The following is a 19,928-nucleotide window of genomic DNA, read 5'->3' as shown; positions in this document are numbered from 1 at the left end:
CGACAGCCACTGACCCTGGTGAGAGAGACAAAATCCTGACAATCTTATATCTACTTTTCCAGTGAAATTCTTCACTGATATCGAAAAGGTGAAAACAAGCAATGTTAATTCTCTAAATGAAGTATTAACAGTAACTGCACGATAAAGTGTAGTATATTGCCACTTAAGTGTGGCTGACCCCTAGGGGTGGATGTTACTGTTGATTTTAGCCCCAGGAGGACATCTCCTCCAGCTGGCTTATCGACACACAACTGTGTCCTGTTTGCCAAGGGAAGTTATCCCTCTCACCATGATCTGTAGCACGAACGGATCCGGATTTCAGGGTTATTTCCCTTCATCGGCGTTCGACAGCCACTGACCCTGGTGAGAGAGACAAAATCCTGGCAATCTTATATCTACTTTTCCAGGGAAATTCTTCACTGATATCGAAAAGGTGAAAACAAGCAATGTTAATTCTCTAAATGAAGTATTAACAGTAACTGCACGATAAAGTGTAGTATATTGCCACTTAAGTGTGGCTGACCCCTAGGGGTGGATGTTACTGTTGCTTTTAGCCCCAGGAGGACATCTCTTCCAGCTGGCTTATCGACACACAACTGTGTCCTGTTTGCCAAGGGAAGTTATCCCTCTCACCATGATCTGTAGCACGAACGGATCCGGATTTCAGGGTTATTTCCCTTCATCGGCGTTCGACAGCCACTGACCCTGGTGAGAGAGACAAAATCCTCACAATCTTATATCTACTTTTCCAGTGAAATTCTTCACTGATATCGAAAAGGTGAAAACAAGCAATGTTAATTCTCTAAATGAAGTATTAACAGTAACTGCACGATAAAGTGTAGTATATTGCCACTTAAGTGTGGCTGACCCCTAAGGGTGGATGTTACTGTTGCTTTTAGCCCCAGGAGGACATCTCCTCCAGCTGGCTTATCGACACACGACTGTGTCCTGTTTGCCAAGGGAAGTTATCCCTCTCACCATGATCTGTAGCACGAACGGATCTGGATTTCAGGGTTATTTCCCTTCGTCGGCGTTCGACAGCCACTGACCCTGGTGAGAGAGACAAAATCCTGGCAATCTTATATCTACTTTTCCAGTGAAATTCTTCACTGATATCGAAAAGGTGAAAACAAGCAATGTTAATTCTCTAAATGAAGTATTAACAGTAACTGCACGATAAAGTGTAGTATATTGCCACTTAAGTGTGGCTGACCCCTAGGGGTGGATGTTACTGTTGCTTTTAGCCCCAGGAGGACATCTCCTCCAGCTGGCTTATCGACACACGACTGTGTCTTGTTTGCCAAGGGAAGTTATCCCTCTCACCATGATCTGTAGCACGAACGGATCCGGATTTCAGGGTTATTTCCCTTCGTCAGCGTTCGACAGCCACTGACCCTGGTGAGAGAGACAAAATCCTGGCAATCTTATATCTACTTTTCCAGTAAAATTCTTCACTGATATCGAAAAGGTGAAAACAAGCAATGTTAATTCTCTAAATGAAGTATTAACAGTAACTGCACGATAAAGTGTAGTATATTGCCACTTAAGTGTGGCTGAACCCTAGGGGTGGATGTTACTGTTGCTTTTAGCCCCAGGAGGACATCCCCTCCAGCTGGCTTATCGACACACGACTGTGTCCTGTTTGCCAAGGGAAGTTATCCCTCTCACTCACTTTATCGTGCAGTTACTGTTAATACTTCATTTAGAGAATTAACATTGCTTGTTTTCACCTTTTCGATATCAGTGAAGAATTTCACTGGAAAAGGAGATATAAGATTACCAGGATTTTGTCTCTCTCACCAGGGTCAGTGGCTGTCGAACGCCGACGAAGGGAAATAACCCTGAAATCCGGATCCGTTCGTGCTACAGATCATGGTGAGACGGATAACTTCCCTTGGCAAACAGGACACAGTCGTGTGTCGATAAGCCAGCTGGAGGAGATGTCCTCCTGGGGCTAAAATCAACAGTAACATCCACCCCTAGGGGTCATCCACACTTAAGTGGCAATGTACTACACTTTATCGTGCAGTTACTGTTAATACTTCATTTAGAGAATTAACATTGCTTGTATATATATATATATATATATATATATATATATATATATATATATATATATACTTTTTACTTGTTTCAGTCTTTTGACTGTGGCCATGCTGGAGCACTGCCTTTAGGCGAGCAAATCGAACCCAGGACTTATTCTTTAGAAGCCTAGTACTTATTCTATCAGTCTCTATTGCCGAACCGCTAATTTACGGGGACATAAACACACCAGCATCGGTTGTCAAGCGATGTTGGGGTGACAAGCACAGACACACAAACATACACACATACATACATATATATATATATATATATATATATGGGAGAATATACAAAAAATAACAACAGACGAGGACAGGTGGTGTAAATAACAAAAGTATATATTAGTATGACGCTCGGGAATACGGAAAGTCTTTGACGTTTCGAGCTACGCTCTTCAACAGAAAGAATACGGAGACAAGGAGAAAAACACGGAGAAAAAAAATTGAATATATATATATATATATATATATATATATATATATATACATATATATATATATATATACATATACATATATACGACGGGCTTCTTTCAGTTTCCGTCTACCAAATCCACTCACAAGGCTTTGGTCGGCCTGAGGCTATAGTAGAAGACACTTGCCCAAGATGCCACGCAGTGGGACTGAACCCGGGACCATGTGGTTGGTAAGCAAGCTACTTACCATACAGCCACTCCTCCGCCTATATATGATTTATATATATATATGTATATAATTTATGTACATAATTTATATATTGATAGAAAAGGTAAGACAACAAAAGAAAGAGACCTCGATATTATGTAAATAGAGGAATTTATCTGTAAATAATATTATTTACAGATATAATTTATATATATATAATTTATATATAAAAATTTATCTGTAAATAATTATTATTTACAGATATAATTTTTATATATATATATAATTTATATATAAAAATCTATTTTAACCGAATATCAGTTAAAATGTTTTACGCTTAAGCTGGTTCCCATGCATTTCCCTGAAGAGAAGATTACATTCTTATCAACATCACCTATTCCTATGGAAGGTATAATCTGTAATCTTCGAAACATATGTTGGAAATAAAAGTATGCAGTTAACATATGCGTTTTACTCCATTTACTAAATTTATATATAAAACTATATATATATATATATATATATATATATATATATATATATATATATATATATATATATCATCATTTAACGTCCGCTTTCCATGCTAGCATGGGTTGGACGACTTGACTGAGGACTGGTGAAACCGGATGGCAACACCAGGCTCCAATCTAGATTTGGCAGAGTTTCTACAGCTGGATGCCCTTCCTAACGCCAACCACTCAGAGAGTGTAGTAGGTGCTTTTACGTGTCACCTGCACGAAGGCCAGTCAGGCGATACTGGCAACGGCCACGCTCGAAATGGTGTCTTTTATGTGCCACCCGCACAATCAGTCCAGGGGCACTGGCAACGATCTCGCTTGAAAATCCTACAGAAGCCAGTCAGGCGGTACTGGCAACGGCCACGCTCAAAATGGTGCATCTTGTGTGCCACCCGCACAAGAGCCAGTCCAGGGGCACTGGCAACGATCTTACTTGGCTTGCCGGGTCTTCTCACGCACAGCACATTTCCAAAGGTCTCGGTCAGTAGTCATCGCCTCGGTGAGGCCCAATGTACGAGGCTCTTGCCTCACCACCTCAGCCCAGGTCTTCCTGGGCCTACCTCTTCCACGGGTTCCCTCAACTGTTAGGGTGTGGCACTTTTTCACGCAGCTATCCTCATCCATTCTCACCACATGTCCATACCAGCGCAATCGTCTCTCTTGCACACCACAACTGATGCTTCTAATGTTCAGCTTTTCTCTCAAGATACTTACACTCTGACGGGTATTCACATTGACATTACACATCCAACGGAGCATACTGGCTTCATTCCTTGTGAGCTTACGTATGTCCTCAGCAGTTACAGCCCATGTTTCACTGCCATGTAGCATGGCTGTTCGTACGCATGCATCATACAGTCTGCCTTTTACTCTGAGTGAGAGTCCCTTTGTCGCCAGCAGGGGTAAGAGCTCTCTAAACTTTGCCCAGGCTATTCTTATTCTAGCAGCTACACTTTCAGCGCACCCACCCCCACTTCTAACTTGGTCGCCCAGATAGCGAAAGCTATCGACTACCTCTAGTTTTTCACCCTGGAATGAGATAGAAGTTGTTTCCTGTTTGTTTACAGTCTTTATTGCACTTGAACATCTGCCACAAACAAAAACTAACTTCCTAGTTAACCTGCCTTTGATGTTGCTGCACCTCTTATGTGTCTATAGCTTGCACCGGGTACATCTTATAGAGTTACTACCTACTCCTTTTCTACATACTGAGCAGGGCCATCTACCTGAAGGGGTTTGTGTTTTATCTACCTTCCTACTTATTAGGATTTTGGTTTTAGCTAGGTTGACTCTAAGACCCTTCAATTCTAGACCTTGCTTCCACACCTGAAACTTCTCCTCTAGTTCTGATAGTGACTCCGCAATTAGGGCAAGGTCATCAGCATAGAGGAGCTCCCAGGGGCAACCTGTCTTGAACTCCTCTGTGATTGCCTGGAGGACTATGATAAATAAGAGGGGGCTGAGGACGGAACCTTGGTGGACCCCTACCTCTACCCGGAATTCATTGCTGTACTCATTTCCAACCCTCACCTTACTGGCAGCATCTCTGTACATGGCTCGCACAGCTCTCACTAACCATTTTTCTATCCCAAGTTTCCCCATTGACCACCAGATAAGGGATCGGGGGACCCTGTCAAAGGCTTTCTCCATGTCAACGAAAGCCAGGTACAGAGGTTTATCCTTGGCTAGGTATTTCTCCTGCAGCTGTCTTACTAGAAATAAGGCATCAGTAGTGCTTTTACCTGGCACAAACCCAAACTGCATCTCATCTAAATTGATTCGCTCCCTAATTAGTTGGGCTATGACCCTCTCTGTAACTTTCATAACCTGATCTAACATCTTGATGCCTCTATATATAGCTATATATATATTTACATATATAATTGATATATATATGTATATATAACAATATATATATATCATCATCATTTAACGTCTGCTTTCCATGCTAGCATGGTTTGGACAATTTGACTAAGGACTGGAAAACCAGATGGCTGCACCACGTTCCAATCTGATCTGGCAGAGTTTCTACAGCTGGATGCCCTTCCTAATGCCAACCACTCCGAGAGACTAATGGTTGCTTTTACGAGCCACTGGCACGAGGGCCAGTCACACGTTACTGGCAACGGCCACGCTCAAATGGTATTTTTTACATGCTACCTGCACAGGAGTCAGTCCAGCAGCACTGGCAACAACCTCACTTGAATGTTTTGTTTACGTGCCACCGGCACAAGTGCCAGTAGGGCAACGCTGGTAACGATCATGCTCAAATGGTACTTTTTATGTGCCACTGGCACGGAAGCCAGACAGTTGCTCTGGCAGTGATAATGCTCGGAGGGTGCTGTTAGCGTTCCACTGGTACGGGTGCCAGTTATCGAATTTGGTTCAATTTTGATTTCACTTGCCCCAACAGGTCTTCGCAAGCAGAGTTTAGTGTCCAATGAAGGAAGGTTGGTATGGGTTCCAGTTGTCGAATTTGGTTCGATTTCGATTTCACTTGCCTCAACACGTCTTCACAAGCAGGGTTTTGTGTCCAAAGAAAGAAAGGTACACATAAGTGGGCTGACTACACCTCTGGTAAAGGCCATGGGTTATGGTCTCACTTGTCTTGCCGGGTATTCTCACATACAGCATTTTTCCAAAGGTCTCGGTCACCAGTCATTGCCTCAATGAGGCCTCATGTTCGAAGGTCATGCTTCACCACCTCATCCCAGGTCTTCCTGGGTCGACCTCTTCCACAGGTTCCCTCAACTGTTAGGGTGTGGCACTTTTTCACACAGCTATCCTCATCCATTCTTGCCACATGCCCATACCAGCGCAATCGTCTCTCTTGCACACCACAACTGATGCTTCTTAGGTTCAACTTTTCTCTCAAGGTACTTACACTCTGTCTAGTATACACACTGGCATTACACATCCATTGGAGCATACTGGCTTCATTCCTTATGAGCCTACGCATGTCCTCAGCAGTTACAGCCCATGTTCCACTGCCATGTAGTATGGCTGTTTGTACACATGCATCATACAGTCTGCCTTTTACTCTGAGTGACAGTCCCCTTGTCACCAACAGAGGTAAGAGCTCTCTGAACTTTGCCCAGGCTATTCTCATTCTAGTAGCTACACTTTCAGCACATCCTCCCCCACTACTAACTTGGTCACCAAGATAGCGGAAGCTATCAACCACTTCTAGTTTTACTCCCTGGAATGTGGCAGAAGTTGTTTTCTGCACATTTACAGTGTTTATAGCTCCTGAACATCTGCTACAAGCGAAAATTAACTTCCTAGTTAACCTTCCTTTGATATTGCTGCACCTCTTATGTGTCCATAGCTTACACTGGGTGCATCTTATAGAGTTACTACCTACGCCTTTCTACAGATCAAGCAGGGCCATCTACCTGAAGGGGTTTGTGTTTTGTCTACCTTCCTACTTATTAGGACTTTGGTTTTAGCTAGGTTGACTCTAAGGCCCTTCGATTCTAGTCCTTGCTTCCACACCATAAACTTCTCCTCTAGTTCTGATAGTGACTCAGCAATTAGTGGAAGGTCATCAGCATAGAGGAGCATCCTGTATTGAATTCCTCTGTTATAGCCTGGTGGACTATGATAAATAGGAGGGGGTTGAGGACAGAACCTTGGTGGACCCCTACCTCCACCCGGAATTCATTGCTGTTCTCATTTCCACAATTAGTGCAAGGTCATCAGCTTAGAGGAGCTCTCAGGGGCAACCTGTCTTGAATTCCTCTGTGATCGCCTGGAGGACTATGATAAATAGGATGGGGCTGAGGACAGAACCTTAGTGGACCCTACCTCTACCCGGAATTCTTCACTGTACTCATTGCCAACCCTCACCTTACTAACAGTGTCTCTGAACATGGCTCGCACAGCTCTCACTAACCATTCTTCTATCCCTAGTTTCCTCATTGACTACCAGATGAGGGATTGGGGGACACTGTCAGAGGCTTTCTCCATGTCAACAAAAGCCAGGTACAGACGTTCATCCTTGGCTAGGTATTTCTCCTGAAGCTCTCTTACCAGAAATATAGCATCAGTGGTGCTTTTCGCAGGCACGAACCCAAACTGCATCTCATCTAAACTGACTCACTCCCTAAGTAGTTGGGCTATGACCCTCTCCGTGACTTTCATTACCTGATCTAAAAGCTTGATACCTCTGTAATTATTTGTATCTAAAGCATCACCTTTACCTTTGTAGCAGTTGACTATGGTGCTGCTACACCAGTCATTGGGTATGACTCCGTGTATCACTTGGTTAACAATACAGGTGACTAGGCTATAGCCGACACTGCCAGATATTTTGAGCATCTCTGCACTGATTCCAGATGGGCCGGGGGCCTTCCCTGTCTTCATACTCTTAATTGCTTTATCTACCATGGTACTGTCAACTCGGATAGCTGGTCCCTCTGTTGGTTCGACATTCGGCAGACTCTCTTTCTCCCTTTCATTCTCCTTATTGAGCAATCTTTCGCCGTGGGGTCTCCAAACCTCTTTCTTTGCAGCCTCGTTTAGTGCAAGCGTACCATCATCCATGCGAACACATTTCTCTCCCACGACATCACAATTCTCTCTCACACACTGTCTTGCAACACGAAATATGGTCTGGCTAAGTCAAAATGGTTTTTTGTATTCTTCCTTTCTACTAGGAGAGTTTAGATGTAGTTATGAAAATCTGTCCTTCTGTTTAAATGTAATTTCATTAAATTTCTATCTTTATGCAGCTGAGGATTACTCTGCATTTAATATTTGATGTAATATTCACATTGCTTAATTAAATGGAGTCGAATGAAATGATCGTACTGCATTAACTTTGGATAGCCTTGTTGCTTATTTTGACTATATATATATATATATATATATATATATATATGTATATATTCTTTTATTCTTTTACTTGTTTCAGTCATTTGACTGCAGCCATGCTGGAGCACCAACTTTAGTTGAACAAATTGACCCCAGGACTTATTCTTTGTAAGCATAGTATTTTTTCTATTGGTCTCTTTTGCCCAACCGCTAAGTTGCGGGGACATAAACACACCAGCATCAGTTGTCAAGCGATGGTGGGGGAGAAACACAAACATACACAAAACTACACACACACACAAACACACATATATATATGGGCTTCTTTCAGTATCCATCTCTTGAATCCACTCACAAGGCTTTGGTCAGCTCAAGGCTATAGAAGACACTGGCCAAAGGTGCCATGCAGTGGGACTGAAGCCAAAACCATGTGGTTGGGAAGCAAGCATCTTACCATACAGCCATGCTGCACCTATATATATATATATATATATATATATATATATATATATATATATATATATATATATATTCCTGCTGACTAGTTCTTCCATTATTTCTAACTATTGTGTTTATGGCCTTACTGATATGTAAATGCTTCCAAGAGTACTGGCTTTGGTGTATTGCTAGGTTTACTTTGTGAAATAGAAATCTATAGGCACAATATGGGAGAACTAGATGTAAACTGGTACAAAATATATAACAAACATTTGTGGTGTCTTTTGGAAATATAATTTGGAAAATGTGACAACATACCTCTTTCATGGTTCTCAACCTGATGAATTGATTGTAGTAAAGTTAGCACTTCTCGAGCTGTATCTTCCAGGTCATTCACAGCTTCTCTGATTTTCTGTAGAAAGCAATAACACAAATTTCAATTGAGCAAGGCCTTTTCTCAAAAATTTCATGGAGTTGATATTGAAACATTATACACATTTTTCATTTTCATTTTTTGCTTTCATAAAGGGGGAAGAGTAGGATTTGTAACCCCATTTTAGAGTCTCTTACACTGGAAGGAAGAAGGGGATAAGTTATAAAATAACTTGAGACCTGGTTGGAATGCTTGCAACAGAATGGAATCTGCTAAAGATACTCGAAGACCAGGCGATCGTTTTAAACCAGATGATAGGTTACCAGCCAAGAGAAAGAGACCCTATGGTGAGTTTCCAGTTTCTGTTTACAAAATTTCACTCAAAAGATATAGGCTGACCCAAGCCTGTGGTAAAAGATACTTTGCCAAATACCAACACAGTGGAATCAAATCCAGAACCATGCATTTATAAAGTAAACTACACAAACAAATGACTACTCTGCCAATCTAAATATTAACTGTATAGTTGTACATTATTGAAAGATATTGCTTCTCTTTCTCTTCTTCCTCTTTACCAGAAGGACTCTCACAATCATATGCATTGCTTGGGCATCTTTGCTTGTGTCAGTCTTCCCATCATTTGTAAGGAAGATCTTGAGGTTCCTCCACAGTTTTTCATGTATTTTCAACTTCCTCTTCTGCACTCAACTAGCTACTTGTTCTTTCTCTATCATTCGCCATCTTTTCAAAATTGTTCTGTTATACAGTCTGTTTCTGACAGCATTGATAAGGTTCTCTTGTTTCATAACTCTGCGAATATATTCATCTTTGGTGATTTTAATATTCACCATGAAGAGTAGCTTAGGTTTTCTCACAGCACTAGTGCATCTGGCATTGAAAAGTATAATTTTGCACTTTCTCAATCACTCACACAACTCGTTCACTTTCCCACTTGCACTCCTGATTGTGATGACCAATCTTCCTCCTTCCTTGATCTCTTTTTGGCATCAAATCCTGATATCTGTAAGGCTTATCAAGATTCTCCACTCGGAGGATCTGATCATGTTGTTGTTTCACTGAATTGTTTTGCTGCCAAAGAGTCCCCGATTCAGTGTACTCTATTCAACTATGATCCTGGTGACTGAGATAAATTTCGTGACTTTCTTCATGACATTCCTTGGACCAATATGTTTGCTAAACCTGCTGAGGCCTGTGCTGGGGAAGTTACTACTTGGATTTCCGCTGGTAATAACACCTCCATACCATCTCACAAATACCAGCTGAAACTGCATTCCTCACCTTAGTTTTCTCCTGCTTGTGCTGCTGCTATCGCCCATCGTAATCATTTTTTCCACCAGTTTCAGCGAGATAATTCTGCAGTGAATAAACTCACCAATGCTCACAATCACTGTAGGGCTGTCATTCATAATGCTAAATCAGACTACGAGCAGTGCATTCATAATCGTATATCATCCTAGAAAGTAGGCTCTCATGACTTCTGGAGAATTATTAAAAGTGTTAGAGGTAACAATAAGTCTTCTATTCCTTCTATATTCAACGGACCTGAAGTCTTGACAACATCTAATGATAAAGTAGAGCTCTTTGCTCAACTGTTTAGTTCTCACTTTATTCTTGACAACTCTGGTCATCCACTTCCTGATGTTTTTCTCAAAACTGATAAACTGTTACACAGTTGTCATATTACTTTTGCTAAGGTTGCAGCCATTGTGGCACAGTTGGATCCATGAAAAGCAACTGGACCTGATGGTATTTCAGTCATTGTTCTTCAGAAGTGCTCTCCTGAGTTGTCTTCTGTCTTATCTAGGCTCTGCTGAAAGTGTATCTCAGAATCTTGTTTTCCTTCTTTGTGGAAATTCCCAACTGTTGTTCCTGTCGTTAAGAATTATGGTGATTGATCTAATCGTCATAATTATAGGCCAATTAGTCTACTACCAATCATCAATAAGGTTTTTGAGTCCTTGATTAATATCTCTCTTGTAAAATATCTTGACTCAAATTGTTTATTCTCAATATGGTCTACTGCTGATCTTCTCACTGTTATATCCAAGCGTGTTTATCGTACTTTGAATGTACCTGGTCAAGCTAGGGCAGTAGCTTTTAATATCTCTAAGGCATATGATAGAGTTTGGCATGCTGGGCTTCTATGGAAGCTCCAATCTTTTGATGTGTCAGGTTTCATGCTGAACATCATCTCCTCTTTCCTTTATAACCGTAGGATCAAGGTAGTCCTTGATGGTCAATCTTCATCTAGTTAATTTATTAATGTTGGGGTTACTCAAGGATCTGTCCTGGGCCCAACTCTCTTTTTTTTATCAATGATCTGCCTGATCATATCACTTGTCAGCTAGTAACCTATGCTGATAACTCTACTTTGTACCCTTGTTTGGACAAATCTGACAACTTGTCTGATAAGGTTGAGATCACTGCTAACCTTGAGAATGCTCTTCGATTTATTGTTGAGTGGGGTAGGAAATGGCTTGTAACAGTTAATCCATTGTAATCTAAACTTCTGTCTAAACATCCTTTCTTGCCATCGGTTTCGATGGTTGGTATTGACTTACCCGAGAGTCATTCTCTTCGTCTCCTAAGAGTGACTTTCTGTAATGATTTTTCATGGATTACTTACATTGAATCTACTGCCAGATCAGCTGCAATGAAGGTAGGCCCACTCCTTTGCTCAAGGAGTTATCTCACTCCTGAGACTATGCTTTACCTTTATAAGTCCACCATTCACCCCTGCATTGAGTACTGTTGTCACATATGGGCAGGTGCTCCTGCGGATTGTTTAACTCTGTTGGACTGCATTCAACACTGTATTTGTAATGCTATTGGTCCTGATCTATCTTCTAAATTGGATTCCCTCTCTCATCGTCATCGGGTGGCTTTCTTGTCTCATTTCTAGAAGTATTTTCATGGACATTGTTCAGCTGAGTTCTTTTCTCTGGTTCCTCCTTTAAGAACTTATCAGCAATCAACGAGACCTGCATCCAGTTCTCATCAATATACTGTGCAACCTCCTAAGTGTTGTAAAGCACTTTACAGTACCAGTTTCTTCCTTCGCACCTCCGAACTTTGGAAATCCCTTCCACAGTTTTGTTTCCCTCTTCAATATGACCTCTAGTTTTTAAGTGTAATGTACATCATCACCTACTGACTTCTGTCTAGCATCCATTTTATTCTACTAGCTCTTACATTTTCAGTGGTCTAATGACCTTGTAACGAGTGAACGCTTTAAAAGAAAAAACAAGTTCCACAAAGAAGGCTTTTAGCTTTTTTTCAAAGACTTGAAGATTCCTTATCAGCTAGTGGTAATATACTTCATATTTAGGAAACATACTTTTTTATTTATCTTTACCTATGACTTTTTTACAAAGTGAAATTGGGTAAATTTCCACTAACAAATATTAATACAAAGAGATATTTTTTTAAGTACATGAGCTCTTTCATGAATAAAAAATGAAGGCTGATCAATGTGGATGATACTATTGTTATCAGTTTTATTCTTTTACTTGTTTCAGTGGCCTTGCTAGGGCACCACCTTGAGGGCTTAGCCAAACAGGGTGACACCAGTGCTTATTTTTGATTGTCTAATGTACTGAAAATGTTCACACCTAAAAGAAATATGACAAAGACTCGTTAACTACTTCAATTCTTTTTGCTTCATCCGAACTGCTGAGGTAATGCAAAAAATGTCCCCCCAAATTTAAGATTTGATTTAAAACACAAAGATTAAGATTCCTATCATTGTTGTTTTTGCTGAGAATGAAATAGAGTAAAATTAAAATAGGTCCAAGATAAACTAGTATAGAGCCAAAAGAGAAAGATTCATCATCATCGTCATTTAAAGTCTGCTTTCTATGCTAGCATGGGTTGGATGGTTTGACTAAGGATTGACAAGCCAGAAGGCTGTACCAGACTCCAATCTGATCAGGCAAAGTTTCTACAACTGGATGCCCTTCCTAATGCCAATCACTCCAAGAGTGTAGTGGGTGCTTTTTACTTGTCACTGGCATGAGGGCCAGTCAAGCGGTACTGGCATTGACCATGCTTGAATGGTGCTTTTTTACATGCCACCGGCACAGGAGCCAGTCAGGCGGCACTGGCAACGACCACATTTAAATGATGCTTTTTACATGCCACTGGCACGGGAGCCAGTCAGGCAGCACTGGCATCGACCACACTTGAATGGTGCTTTTTATGTACCACCAGCATAGGTGCCAGTCAGATGGTACTGGCATCGGCCACGACAATGATTTCACTTGACTCAACAGGCCTTCACAAGCACAGTTTATTACCCAATGATTGCAGGGTACTCTTAAATGGGCCGGTTATGCTGCACTGACATAGGCTACAGTTACGGTCTCACTTGGCTTGCCGGGTCTTCTCAAGCACAGCATCTCTCCAAAGGTCTTGGTCACTCATCGTCACCTCCATGAGACTTAAGGTCTTCCTGGGTCTACCTCTTCCACAGGTTCCCTCTACTGCTAGGGTGTGACACTTATTCACACAATTATCCTCATCCATACACAACACATGACCATACCAGCACAGTCATCTCTCTTGCACACCACATCTGATGTTTCTTAAATCCAACTTTTCTCTCAGGGTGCATACACTCTGTCGTGTATGCACACTGACATTACACATCCAGCGGAGCATACTAGCTTCATTCCTTGCAAGCTTACGCATGTCCTCAGCAGTCATGGCCCATGTTTCACTGCCATGTAGCATGGCAGTTCGCACACATGCATCATACAGTCTACCTTTTACTCTGAGTGAGAGGCCCTTTGACAGCAGAGGTAGGAGCTTTCTGAATTTTGCCCAGGCTATTCTTATTCTAGCAGCTACACTCTCAGAGCATCCACCTCCACTACTGACTTGATCACCTAGGTAACAGAATCTATCAACTACAATGAATAATAATGTAAAAAAGTAAAGAATAAAGTAAAGTCAAATAAAATAATATGTAGTGTTGTAAATACTCTGGGGTCTTGAATAATCCCCCCCCCCCCACTTATTAATTTTTCAGATTTTTACACACACACACACACACACACCTGCTTTTATTTCCCACTCCCCCTGTTAATTAATTTTCCAGATTTTTTTTTGACTGACACAAATTGTGAATCAGCATGACAAAAAAAAAAAAAAACAGATGACAGGAATGGGAAGGAAACCTAGAGTGTTCTATTTGTTTTCATAACGAATGAAAGAAAAATATTTATCCATAGTATATGTAGCCAATGTTCATGTGAGTAAGCCTTCAACATTTTAGGGTACTGATAACCTTCAACCCTAAAAAGATCAAGCATTTAGAGACACAACACACCTGCTTCCAGTCACATAGAAAACAAGGAAATTGCTGTCAGAAAATATGCTTTACAACCAGCCAGAGTTTATAAAAACTTGAGACTGGACAACTGCCCCAGTCTGTAACATACATACGATTTTACTGCTACTCCACACTGTAGTCAACAAATCTTCATTTTCAATTTCTCTACTAATTTTCAACTTCATTTTCAATTTCTCTACTAATTGCCAACACAAATTCCACGCAAACTAAGAACTTCAATGACGAACTGTTTATCTTTACAGGGCAAGCTTTTTACGGAATAAGGATTTAACAACATCAACACGACTCAAGTACTTTCTCTTTGAACTTCTTTTCATAACATCATGGCAGAAAAACGAGTATTTCGTGGTGTAACGTATGGAAATTATTCTATAGAAGAAAAGCAAACAATTGCTATTGTAGTGAACAAATGCAAAGAGGAGTATAATTCTGAATTAGAGCAAATGAAAGAGAAAACTCATTGGAATGCTAAAAGGAAATGCCCCCAGACACCTTGAAACAGCGTTTGTTTGTTTTACTTGAATTTGGTTGGTGTCAAAAACTCTGATTTGATTTTGCAGTTAAAGTAGCCAAACAGTGCTATGAAAAATATCTAAAAGGCAAACTTGACAGTGCTGAAAAAATCCAAAGAAACGTTTAAGAGTCGCTGGAGGAGGTAGTAACATCGCTGCATGCGAGATTACCACAAGCTCTTTTCCTATTACAGGATGAGAAATTTTATGAGTGGATTTGCCAACACCCAGACACACCAACTGAGGAAAAGCTTTGTTTTTCAAAAAGCAACAAAAAGCTGGATAAAAGATTGGCAAAAACAATATGGGGTAGCACAGAAATTTCCAAACAAATGTATTTCAATCTCCAAAGAGCAATGTGTTGAGCGCATTCAGGATTACTTGAAGAACATATGGAGTGTGTGACGTCATTTCCTTGACAAATTTGGCATAGATCCTCCTATGCCTTCATCTGGCATACACTACACCATTATTTTATGTGCTACATAATCACTACATTACATAGAAGATAAACCCTAAGTAGGGATGGGGGAACATTAAACCATTGGAGGTGTTCATGGGAGAGATATCTGATAGAGGTCAGAGGATAGAGACTTCCAGTACAGGTGGTGGGAGTGAGAAGGGCAAGCGCACTGCGAAACAGTAAAAACTTAGGCTGCCGGTGTGAGAGAATATTAATGATAATAATGAGATAGAATTGGGCATTTGAATTTTTAACCAGAACTATAACATAGTTTTCAGTCAGCCAAACTGTGATAAAATTAGGTAAATGAATGAATAAATGACAATAATAAATGAGCGTGAAAGAGGGGGTGAGAGAGGGAGAGTTGGATTGAGTGAAGGGATCTTAAGTTTTTTCTCTAAACATACTGCATGGAAGAAACTGTGTTTACATAGATAGATAATGAAATAGATAAATAACGAAATGAAATAATAAAGAAATTATAATTTGTGCTGAAAAAGAGGTCTTAGATGTGTGCTAGGTTGGAAAACTAGGTTGCATATCTGAACATCTGATTTCTACTCTGTGTGGCAAGGTATTAAAATATAATGTAGCGGAATCTCTATGAGCTAGTTTATATAGGGTGGGGTGGGGGGAAAGAAGGTAAAGTGTTGGGAGATACAGAAATATCGACGACTGGCACCCATGCCAACGTTGTCTCCTTCATTGGACACGAAACTCGGCTTGCGAAGACCTGTTGGGGCAAGCAAAAGCGAAATCGTGATGGCACCTGTGCCCAGCGTCGCCTTCCTGGCACTTGTGCAAGTGACACGTGTAAAGACATTCGAGCAAGATCGTTGCCAGTGCCGCTGGACTGGCTCCTTTGCAGGTGGCACATAAAATACACCATTTTTATCATGGCTGTTGCCAGTACCGCCTAACTGGCCTTCATGCTGGTGGCACGTAAAAGCACCCACTACACTCTCAGAGTGGTTGGCGTTAGGAAGGGCATCCAGCTGTAGAAACTCTGCCAAATCAGATTGGAGCCTGGTGTAGCCATCTGGTTCACCAGTCCTCAGTCAAATCGTCCAACCCATGCTAGCATGGAAAGCGGACATTAAACGATGATGATGATGATATATGTATATATGCAGTTGTCCCTCCAGCACCCTAAATTATAATTAGTTCTGTCAAATCCGCTCACAAGGCTTTGGTTGCAAAGCAAGCTTCTTACCAAACAGCCACGCCTACGCCTATGTACACACACACACACATACCATTTGAGTGTTGATATATGTATGCATGTGTTTACCTATATGCGAGTCCACCTGATTTCTTTCGCTGTAAAATACTTCCTACCGAAGTTTCTCTTTAATTTCCATTGGAATGTGCATGCAAGTATACTTGTTACTTTAGCTCTTTGACAGACCTGACCGAGCGGACCTAATATTGAAGGTGTTCTAATTCTGGCAATCTAGCCGCTTTATATATAAAGGATTACATTGCTCAGTGTGTCCTTTATTTAGGGCATGGTGCTATTTCTGTAGATTGAGTGACCACATTTATGCTTTCTCATCAACTCTGTAATAGTATTGCTTAGCCTTGTTCAGCTCTGAGCCTATGATGAAAGATATTCCAGCCATGAACATTCTTTCTTTGACAGCGTTTGGAATCAGGACGCCCACTAAGTTAGATTTTCTCCGTTTTGACAGGGATTTTTCCAATTTTTTTGTGGTCAATATAAAGATCCTCACCCGGGGGGAAAAAAAAACTAACTAGCCTGGAGGGTGTTAACAAGTATGTGGAAAACAAAAATGAAAAAAAAAACATGCATCAAAACTTCTAGTATAATGGATATATATTGATCTTTTTTACAGAATCCCACGTTTTTGGTTATGGAGGATCGGATTCTGAAAAAACAATTTTCAAAAAATCGCATTTTCAAATTTCAATTCCCCCTCACTTTTCACTTTTCCCGGAATATTTTTTTTTTTTTTTTTTTTTGCAAAATATGTAGAAAAATATGAAGATTACGATTCTGAAAAAAAATTGGTTTGTAAAATTTCAAATTTAAAATAAAAACACACACACACACATATATATATATACATACAAAAATAGGACAAGAATGCAAAATATCCAGATAGTTAGGCGAAACAAAAAAGGGAGAACAAAATATCCAGACAGACAATACAAGGATAACAAGGACAGATCATTCAGAGATTCCTATCCTCATTTGCAATTTTGGCTGGTTATACTCGAGATTGCTTCAATCTTGCCAGTCCCAAGGAAAAAATAAGCTAAGAGCATTAGATTCCTTGGAAGAAAGCAGCGAATGTATACGAAAGCAGGGACGGAAAAAAACGGAGAAGTGTTACACAAATACAAATGGAATTAACAGGACATAACAACAGGTGTCTTTCGACTAAGGACGAATTAAATTAAGCTGGCGTGTGGGGAAGTAAAGCCTTACGGCAGGGACATAGGATTTGACAGGCACGGAAGGGAATATAGATGTTGCACGGATGGTAGTGGAACCAAGAAAGAAAGGTCAGGCCTGACCGAACACTGGTCACATAGGGAGAGAAGAGAGAGAGGTAGAGGCAGAGGGATAGAAGAATTAAAGAGGGGCGAGAAAAAAATGAAAGAGACACAGTGAAGTGAAGGAGGGAAAGTGAGCATGAAGAGAAGGCCAGGAAATGTGAGAGAGGGGGAACGAAAGAACAAAGAGTGGAATGAACGAAGTGTGAAAGGGCTGATAAAAGAAGGCAAGAATGACAGAATACAAAGAATAATAGAGTCGTACAAAATTTAGATATATATATACTTACATATAAGAGACTAAAGTGTACGTACGCCGCTATATTTTACATATAAACAAATACAAAAATGGGACAAGAGGTGAAACAAAAAAGGGACAACAAAATATCCAGACAGACAATACAAGGATAACAAGGACAGAGCATTCAGAGTTTTCTTTCTTCATTCGAGTTCCAGATTATCTTTTTAATTTCGGCTGGTTATATATACACTCAGGTCTTTTACTAGAACCCACACAGAAACAGACAAAACAACCATTCATTTTCACATTTAGACAGCTGGGTGGCTGGGGGGATTTGGGGTCGAAGTTTTTCATTAAAATTTGAACTTGTGTTTATTTTTTTCCATATTCTTAATCTCCGTATTTTCCCGCGTAGATTGATGGGGAAAAAATTCAAAAATGTTTTTGAAAAAAGTTTAAAAAAGAAAGTTTGAGAGAAAAAAAAAACACTTTAATTTCGCATGAATACTTTGTCATATTACTGCGGGAAATTACTCTGAAAGAAATCTTTGCAGAAAGGTGAATAGATTGATTGCATTATGTTATCGCAGTTTTGTGAGATTTGGCTGTTATTTCTAGCATGTGGATGGCGACGAAAATATTTTGGCAAATTAAATTTAAATGTTGAAGTGAATCTAACGGATTTTGCGTGTTTTTAAATGGCTTATAAACACCCTCCACGCTGCAATTGTTTTTGTTTCAGTACACGAGCTCAGATCAGGTCACTTGCTATGCAAGTACATCTCCGTAAAAAGATAAAACATATTTAATAAGAAATGAAAATTTAAGCGTGACAGCTAAAATATTTTTAACAATAAATGATGATCCGTTCCAGAATCTGTTGATTGGTGTGAGATATGTTAACAATCTATAATTTTGATTGGTCTGAGTATTTTTGTTTTAATGTTCATTTCTTATTAAATATATTTTAGCTGTCACGCTTAAATTTTCATTTCTTATTAAATAATATTTTAGCTGTCTCGAAATTGTCAGTTTACATTGATCCGTAGCCTTAATCTAGCAACTCTCGCCTCGGTCAAGCTGTCACGCTTAAACGAAAAAGTGCCTTTTTTTTTTTGTAGGAGATGGGTGTAAAAATACATCAATTACATCAAGTGCCAAAATATACAGAATCAATTTTTATTTCCATATATAATATATAAACATGTACACTTTTTAGAACCTTGTCATTTTTACATTCGTTCGAAGAGGATCATTCACGCCATAGTTACTTAAACAAAAAGACTATCTTTTTGTAACTTGAAGGATCGTACATAGTAAGAAATTCATAGAAACAGCGGAGTGAAAAATCAGCTTCGAAGGAATAAATAAATTCTACTACTTCATGTATTTAGTACATGTTTTGTTTGCATATCAAAACGTGTAGGCGCTGCGTTTGGAAGTAAAAACAGTGGAGAGAGAAATACATGCCAGACACTAGAGCTATGACATATACACAACTAATGCATACAAAATAAAAATAACAAATTATTAGTTAACTTCCTTTTACCTCTCGAATTTCACGTTCAGAATCCAAATATTTTTGGAAAGAAGCAAACATAAGCGTCAAATCAGATTCATGAGCCATTCTGTTGATATAGAAGACGAATGCTAAAAACGTGCGGAGCTAAACTTTTAGATTCGTATTGCACTTTTAGATTCGTATTGCACAGCACTGTTACTCAAGACACACATGGTATTATTGTAATAATCTTCTTTTTTTTCCGCTACAACACTGATTGAAGAGACAAATACATAGACGCGATTTATATCGGATAATAATAAAAATTACAAAGGCAAAATTATAATTATAAATACAAGATATGATAATTAATCCAAAACGGAAAACTACGTAGAATAAATCAAGATACTCAACATAGAGCCTGATTCTCCCCCCCCCCCCCACCAACTTACTAAAGCAAAA

The 19,928-nt window shown here is 39.9% G+C and overlaps 1 protein-coding gene across 2 annotated transcripts in view; it reads right to left on the bottom strand.

Moving 5' to 3' along the window:
* LOC106869460 (translin) overlaps positions 1-19,673 on the bottom strand; it is a 48,856-nt gene extending 29,183 nt beyond the window's left edge. The window contains exons 1-3 of one of the 2 annotated variants that reach the window (XM_089353960.1): positions 19,515-19,651; positions 14,322-14,598; positions 8,801-8,894 (exon numbers count right to left, since the gene is read on the bottom strand). In XM_089353960.1, the coding sequence (XP_089210086.1) occupies positions 8,801-8,894; positions 14,322-14,393 (166 nt within the window). In that variant the 5' untranslated portion in view covers positions 14,394-14,598; positions 19,515-19,651. Of the gene's footprint in view, positions 1-8,800; positions 8,895-14,321; positions 14,599-19,514 lie in introns of both variants that reach the window. The other variant, XM_089353959.1, reaches the window with a different exon arrangement.
* Between the last annotated feature and the right edge of the window lie 255 nt (positions 19,674-19,928).

This window comes from Octopus bimaculoides, chromosome 6 (assembly GCF_046866305.1).
Source record: "Octopus bimaculoides isolate indiv1 chromosome 6, ASM4686630v1, whole genome shotgun sequence".
Classification (NCBI taxonomy): domain Eukaryota; kingdom Metazoa; phylum Mollusca; class Cephalopoda; order Octopoda; family Octopodidae; genus Octopus; species Octopus bimaculoides.
Note: the sequence above shows the minus strand (reverse complement) of the source record. Positions and strands in the feature narration are given on the sequence as shown.